General features: G+C 32.8%; 1 protein-coding gene across 1 annotated transcript in view; it reads left to right on the top strand.

The window, feature by feature from the left end:
• Positions 1 to 2,679: 2,679 nt before the first annotated feature.
• Positions 2,680 to 8,772, top strand: part of LOC106459349 (suppressor of lurcher protein 1-like) — a 24,177-nt gene continuing 18,084 nt past the window's right edge. Inside the window, exon 1 of the mRNA XM_013918967.2 lies at positions 2,680 to 2,923. Within this exon, the coding sequence (XP_013774421.2) occupies positions 2,752 to 2,923 (172 nt within the window). The 5' untranslated portion in view covers positions 2,680 to 2,751. The remainder of the gene's footprint in view (positions 2,924 to 8,772) is intronic.

The following is an 8,772-nucleotide window of genomic DNA, read 5'->3' on the forward strand; positions in this document are numbered from 1 at the left end:
TTATTATAGCTCGTCCACGGCTCCAAAGTGAGAAGCGCGTTTTGCTGAAATAGGAAGCGAATCATGAACCCTCAGTTTGAGAGTCCGGGTATTCTAACCACTAAGTAAACCAGGCTTTGCCCAATTTATTTCTAATAAATTTTGATTTACAACGCCTTTATAGTTGATCATGAATTAAATTAATTAATCTATGTTTTTTAATGACATGTCCAGATTTTATGGTGAATAAAACAAACCATTGATATCGTAGTAATTGGGTTTAAAAATCTTAAGAGTGCCATGGTTTTATTTGGTCGTTGTTAGTCTAAGGAATAATTTAATGCCTAATCGAAAAATATTGCACGTCCAAAACTTTTTTTTTGTTCTCTTCACTGTTTCTAAAGCAAGTTGTACTTAGAATTAAAATAATCCAAGTTATTTTGTTTATTCTTTTGGGATTACACTTGTAATTATAAGTATTAGATACCTCATTAGCAATGACTATCAGTACTGGCTGATCCGCTCCCAAACTAATATCTGGTCAGACCGACGCCTCTGGCTAGCTTAATAGCCTGGACTCAGCGTAACATAGACTTTACAAAATGCCGACAGAGCCTTGTTTGATTATAGCTCATTCAATTTATCTACAGATGTCGGCAGAAGATTATGGCGGGAAATGCGATGGTTAAAATCCTAGTATGACGCGTAATGAAATTGAGATGTAACTTTTGTGGGTACCAAGAAAGTTCAATGACGTCACTGTCATGATGGACTGTAATATGAAATAAATTTGTTCGTCTCGGGTAATAGATACTGTACCAAAACCAAACTTCTGTTTCGAGCTTTGACGTCATTCAGCAACACCGTTATGTCAGTGATATGCAATATATATATATATATATATGACGAGAGAACACAAATATTTTCCGATATGTCCCAGGTACTCGGGTATTTCCCTAACTTTCTCAGTTATCCCCCCTCCAAAAAAAAAATAAGAGAAGGAGAGATAAAGAATCTGAAGCTTTTTTTTTTCCTGATGTTTTGAGGTAACGTTGTGTTAAGAGCTTCCTATACGCCGCTAAGTGTGAGAAACAGCTTGTTATAGACTTTGTTTAAACATATAACTTTGTACCTAAATATTTATGTTTAAACTAGCATGGAAATGAGAAAAACCTGGATATCCGTTGAAACCGTTCAACTTACTCTTTAAGAACTACTGACGCTGTGATTTCCTATTTACATTTGAAATTTCGGGATAAAAGATCTTGGCTTTATTTTCGGTTGCAATATAGAGAGAGTTTTAGTGCTTTTTACAAGGGCTGAGTCCTACCAACTGTTAAAGAAGTCAGTCAGTTGACATATATTTCTTTTTACAAGGGCTGAGTCCTACCAACTGTTAAAGAAGTCAGTCAGTTGACATATATTTCTTTTTACAAGGGCTGAGTCCTACCAACTGTTAAAGAAGTCAGTCAGTTGACATATATTTCTTTTTACAAGGGCTGAGTCCTACCAACTGTTAAAGAAGTCAGTCAGTTGACATATATTTTGGTGTCTGACGCATTTCACAAACCTTGTCCATTCGTCTTTTTTTTATATATAATTTTATCACTAACGGTTGACGTCCAAAGTTTCTCCTAGTCCGAAAAACATTCCTGTTAAATATACATTGTTAATGGACTCTGGTGAAAGATGTTATTAAACAGTCGATCAAGAATAGTTAGTCTAGAATTACAACGATCATGCTATATAGACAACCATTGTCATGTCAGTTTCGAGGTCGTAGAGATCTTTAGTATTACCAAGTATCTTACAGACTACATTTCTGTATTTATAGGGTTTAACCAATCATCTATTATATAGCATGATTATCTTATTTTTGCAATATATAAATAGACGGTTAACCAAACGTTTGTTCCTAAAAACAAATGTATGGAGAATAGACATATAATGTTAAGAACTTACTTGTGATGTGTGTGTTACGTATTATTGTGCCAACTTTACGAAGTAGTTTTTATCAAGTATGTAGCATGCTTTAAAAATTAGTTACATTAAATTTATTTCCTATTAGAGCATATGTTTGCTATTTACGTATTATTAAATCAGACACAAACTCAGTCCCCATGACCTCTGTCGTATTTATTACATCCTTTTAAATAACGCCTACTAAATTGTCTTCACTTTTGTAAAATTTGTACTAAATAATTTGGTTTTTAATCTTTCAGTAATATATTTCTGGAACCTGGATTTTTAAAGCTTATCATTGGAAATCATTATTCATATTCATTTAGGAACAAAACATCGGTTATTTCACAGTGGGATGATAATATTAAACTTTCATTGTTAATCTGTTCCATTACTGCAACCAATTGGGAATTACTATCCACGTGCACTACAACTGTCTTTTAAATTTACCTAACATTTATATTTATTTGTTTCCTATGTGCTGTTTTCTTTATCTTATTTCTTTTTATATACGCTCCCCTCTTGGTAGCTCAACGGTAAGTCCGAGGGCTTATAACACTAAAAACCTAGTTATGATACCCGCATTGTGTAGAGCACAGATAGCCTATTGTGTAGCTTCACGCTTGATAGAAACCAAATAAGAAGCTCTTTATATGCGTGTGGTTTCATTTGAATAAATCTATTGTTAAATTACTCCATTCACTTTATACTTTTATTGTATACTAAACATGTAAAACAACTTTTGATTACAGTTGCCTGATCAATCCAGATAAGATAGAGATTCACGACGGTGACAGTATAAAAAGTCCTATGATTGGACAGCTATGTAACACCAACACCTTTGTGGAGTTTGTTTCAACAGGTCCTAATCTAAGCATCCTCTTTCGCAGTCGCAGCCATTTTCCTTCGCAGGGATTCAAAGCCACTTTCATGTTCCAAGACGAGTCTGAGTTTGGAGGAAACCTTGACGGACCATCTATAGGTAAGCGTATAGCTTTAATACTCACTAATAAAAAGCACCACCTAGAGACACCATCAATAACTATAGTCATAGCTTTACTATACACTAAAAAAAAAGTAATAGTTCGAGACAATATGAGTTGGTAAAACCATAGCTTTAACACCAACAAACGTCTATATTATCTGTAGACGTCACCAGATAGTGAACTCATAGATTTAATGCTCACAAAAAAGTAATACTTAGAGACACCATGAATCAGTAAGCCTTTCGCTGTAATATCCACTAATAAAAAGTATTAGCTATAGAAATTCTGTCAATCAATAGATTTATAGCTGTGATACCCAATAAGATGCAATCAGAAGGAAAGAACAGTAAAATTAACGCATATAAACCATTAAATAAACCATACACTACAATAAGGGATGGCGGTAACGAGACGTAAACCAAACATCCCCGATTCATTTTCCGAGCATACTAGCTTCACTTATAAAAAATGCTACTCAGTGTTTCCTAGAAAACTGATAACCTGATTTTATAAAACAATCAAATTGTGGATCTTAGGATTGCATGATCTCAAATTCAAAGTAATTTCAAAGATCATACCTTAAAACCTAATATATTTAAATCCCGAGAAATGTTACGGAAGATTAATCATAGTATTATTGATTCTCTCCTGCTTATTCTTTTAGTGAGGAACCTAGCGGTTATAAACTACTTGGAAACTATAGTGACTGTGATTTCAAACCTTAATTAATCATCATCATCTTGTTTGAAAATGAACCAATAATATTATAAATATATATTAACAGAGATTATTCCTATTCAAATAAGAATTTCATTACTTGTGGCGCCATCTGTTCATGCTTAAGTGAAATTTCTCTCGTCTCAAAGAGGAACTTGGAAAAAATGTATATTGTAAGTGGTTTTCTTTCCTGTTCTGTATCAAGTTCTACGATCTGTCTAATCTATCAAGTACAAATATTTCTTTATGCATGGAAATGATACTTTTTTTCTAAATAACATACAATGATTTTTTAATTGTGAATTCGACTACAATTCCATACATTTTTATAATGCACAGAGTAAAGTACGCGATGTTTCAGCGGGTTTTTCAACGATACTTCAACATGACAAACTCATTTGATGGAGCTTCTTTTTTAAAAGTGTACATATAAATATGTCATTTCGATAATTACCGTTTTTGATCAATTGTAACCAGTTCATAAGTACGTTTCTATTTTTTTAAGTGTTATTAGTTAATTTCTCACTAAAGAGAAACGTACGATTGCCTGTTGAAGATATATAATAGAATGATAAACTTTTCCATTAAAATTTCTTGCTTTATTAGTTTTGTGATTTTTTAGAATCTTAGTTTTATTCAAACCTAATAATATTTATCTGTATCTACCATAGAACATTTATAGTGAACATTCCGCTTTTTTACTTTGTTTCGATAACATATTATCGATATTTTTCTTGATGAAAGATAAACAAAACGCATCTTTTGCTCATAGAAATCAATAATTCAGTAAAATTATAGGTCGGTATGAAATAATTACACAGTGTAAAATTAACCTTTAGTCTTTTAAAATATTGTAAATATAAGGAACATACTGTAAAATACACACTTACACAAATAATATACATTTAAAAATATCTACCTGATTTGAAATAAATGTTTTAAGTCTAGGAGCAAACACTTATTGTTATGTTAGACTCGAGTATATTGTGTTCATGGAACATACAAGAGTCCACCCATCAGCTAGTAATGGTCTCGTCTCTGCAAAATTATAAGGTATACTGCAATTTCTAGAGAACAACAGCTACAACGGCCACCCATCAGTTTAGTAATGGTCTCGTCTCTCCAAAATTATAAGGTATACTGCAATTTATAGAGAATAACAGCTACAACGGCCAGCCAGTCGGATACAGGATGCTACAGACTATAAAAGTCATGGACCTTCAACGAGGAATTGTCATTGTATGTAGCATTGGTAACATGACTGTCCTACTTCAGTTATACACTGTAGAAACAAAAAGACAAGTGAGTCAGTTAATGTGAGGTATTGGTGTAGTCGACGAAAAGTAATCAATACTTATTCCATGTAAGATTTGAAAATAGTTTTGAAATTATACATTTGCCATTAAATTCATGGTGTATGTAGAACTTTAATGAGAGTTCAGAACACCAGGTTACCATATCTACCAGAAGAGAACTCTATGATCATGAATTTCACGTCATTGAAAAAGTCATCACAACCATGATTGTAAAGTGTTTTGTTCCACATCTTGCCTTAAGCATTCGTAAGTACTCATTTAACACATTAATGTTTAGTATTTTTCCTGGTTGTGTTTTTGAGCCCATAACATATAAACACCTCACCCCACCACCATGTGTACAACTATGTATACGCACACACACACAACATATATATATACATATGTATGTAATCTATTATAATAGTTTCACATTATAAAAACAAAAACAAAAGAAAAGGTGTCAAATGGTATACTTTTGGAGGAACACTGTTGTCAAAATAGCACACAAAAAGTGTTAGGGAAATCCTTTTTCATGAATTACCTTTATATGACAGGTGAGAAACTGTTATAAAACAAGTGAAGAAGAATTAAAATAAAGGATAAGGTCTGGTTGTTTTTGAGCCCATAATACATCAAGTTAACATATCATTCGTCACTTGCGGCTTGTTGTGGCCTTGAAGTAATCCCATAAACCATCATTCAATAACAAAATAAAAACAAATATTTCAGTAATGTAACCGAAATATATCGGCTTGTATAAGCTGATGATATGCACTCTAGTTTTGTTATATACCGGTGTTTGATGTTGATATTTCGCCCATTTGTAACTTATGATAATGTATTTATTCGTCATATATATGTAATAACGGCCATAATGTTACTATAAAAACCTACATGAACGGGATTCAACGTACAGGTAGTATCGGTGTCTCTCTTGCCGCATCCCTCTCTACTGCCCTCCAGTGGCACAGTGGTGTATCTACGGACTTATAACGCTAGAAACCAGGTTTGGATACTCGTGGGGAGCAGAGCACAGATAGCTCTTTGTGAAGCTTTGTGCTTAATTACAAAACAAAGAAACAAATAAACCCTCTGTATTATTTTTGTAACTACAATAAAAGCAAACAGTCACTTTATAAATGCTATCACGAGATAGCTGTATATCAACTACGGAGTGCCTTTAAATATGGACCGATTGAGTTTGATTTATTGATGCTTCTTTTCATAAACATTCATTTATTTTTCACACTTATTTTAAATCTTTAACCTTGTTTCCATTTAATTAATTGCAGTGAATGATAAATCAATGTAGCTAAAAATAATAAATTTAAGTTATAATTAAACATGGAGAAACATCATATTGTTTTTATTTACTTAATGGAAAAGAAAACGTGTATTGCAAAAATAAAATTTATATTTTGGTCAGGTGCGGTGCAAAGAAAATTGGGCCTTTTTATTGCAGCTTGCAGTTTAAAGTCCTGTATTTCAAAGTATTTTTTTAATATCAAAGATTCTATTCTCAGAAATAAATGGCAAAATTCGGGATTTGTAAGGAGCTAGAATTAGCAATAGAAATGTTCGAAGGTTATTTCAAGAACGTGATCAAGATGGAGAATTCACAACCGCAAAGCCGTGAACGTGTTCAGGAGTTTCATCTCTTCAAGTGCTCACAATAAACTAATATTGCGATAATGTACTATGAACAGACTAAACAAAGATTGAGGCTTTTAGAAACTCTATAGGAGAGGTTTTGATCGAGGACGTGACCGTGAGAAGTAAACAGAACAGTGAAACAAAGTGTTATGTATATACATATATATATATAAGCGTGGAAACTGTTTACATCATTTATGTTATTATGGAAAAAAGAGAAGTACAATAACATCTTGGTTTGGCAGGCAGTATCTAGTGAATAACGTTTATTGACACTTGCTTTGAATTTCCGCAATATAATGATCCACAACATACGTCCCACAGAAAATGGGATATTTGGAGGAGTGATATAAAAGCTATGAAATATCCCAATGAATACTTGACATCACCATTTGAAAAGTATTTTACTAATCTACAGAAAGTTTAGGAGATTTACATCGGAAAGTAATGAAAAAGGGTGGGTAGTCTCAAACCAACGATAGCGTCAGTATCTTATGGATGAAATTATATAACTCAGGTTAGAAGAAAGCCTATTAAATAGAGTATTCAGTTTGTTATATTCTGGAATGAACTTACGTCCAATAAAAAGTATAAAAGGGCCATAATTACTTAATTCTGTCAGGGATATTGCCAAGACTTAACTTTTGGGATGAAATTATAAGTAGGTCACTAGGGCTGAGTGCTAGGCTTAGGTTAATATGTAAGGAAGAGCAGGTTGTCTGGTTATATTTGTGGGATCAGTGCAGCGGGAAAATGGAAGTTTTTGGAAAGGATGATTTACATTTATATAGCGTAGGGACTGACTTGTTTACAAGGTTTATTAAAGTAACTGTAAGGCTACTTTAAACTATGATTAGACAGTGGAGAGGGCCAGAAGAAAAGTAAGACGTAGAGACGGATATAGTGTGTAAGCGAGGAACAAACGTAGTTTTAATGGTGGACTAAACTGCTATTATTGTAATGCTAGAAGTATAAAAAATAAAATGGATGTCTTTAGAGTACTGGTCGGAACAGGAGATTTTGATATGATAGGGTAACTGAAACCTGGCTAAATGTAAAAAATTTTGATGACAGGAATTTCTTTGAAATAAAGGATTATAGGGATACAGTACTAAAAAATAGGGAAAGCATGGCTTTATATGTAAAATGTGAGTTACAGCCTGTTCAAGTTTAGGATATCAAAGCCAATAATAATGAAGTTGAACCTATTTGGGTTTCTTTTAAAGGTTATTAGGGGAGAAGGCTTTTAGTTAGAATTTGTTACAAACCACCAGAAGAAGCTGATGAAAGTAGTAAGAAACTCTACTGTGATACAAAGAACTCAGCTGTGAAAGAAGTTACAATTACGAAAAAGTTTAATTTTAGGCATATAGATTGGGAAATGTTTAAGTCAAATCATGAGGGAAACAGATTTTTAGAAACTGCTCAGGATAGTTTCTTTAACAATTGCAAAGTTTGTTTAAAACGTCTAATTTTTTTTTTGGATGGCATCATGACTTTTCCAGGAGAAATTCTTACCTTACTAATTTTTGGACATTCTTTGAAGACGTTACTTATGTAGATGAGGATACGAGTTTAGATTTGGTGTATGTGTATTTTCAGAAAGCATTTGACAAAGTGACACATAATAGGCAAACTATCTATGGGCTGGTTGGCTCATTGAAAAGAAAAATGGCTAGATGGAAGAAAGCAGAGGGTTTTATAAATGAAGTTCAGTCAAACTGGATTAACGTCACGAGTGAGGTATCTCAGAGCTCAGTGTTAGGACCTTTGCTCTTTTTATTTAAATCAATGATATAGATAAAAGAATGGTCAATAAATTATTTAAATTTAGCTGATGGTATTAAGGTTTTGGGTGTTGCTGCCTATGTGAAGGATACTACTGCTTTATAAAAGGAATTGGATTATTTGATGAGTTGGGCGAATAAATGATAGATGATTCTTAATTATAATAAATGCAAGGTAATGTGTGTGGAATATCATAATTTGTATTATGAGGATAATTATGATGTGAATAACATTAACAGTGTTATGGAAGAAAAGGATCTTGGTGTCTAGCTGATCAGTTTCTTAAGCCTTCCAAACAATGTACTATGGCTAGCGGCAAGTCAAATAATATTTTAGCTTGTAGCTATAGAAATAATAAATAGAATTCTAAATAGATTATAATACTGTAT

The sequence above is a fragment of the Limulus polyphemus genome, unplaced genomic scaffold, assembly GCF_000517525.1.
Source record: "Limulus polyphemus unplaced genomic scaffold, Limulus_polyphemus-2.1.2 Scaffold596, whole genome shotgun sequence".
In the NCBI taxonomy this organism is placed as follows: Eukaryota; Metazoa; Arthropoda; class Merostomata; order Xiphosura; family Limulidae; genus Limulus; species Limulus polyphemus.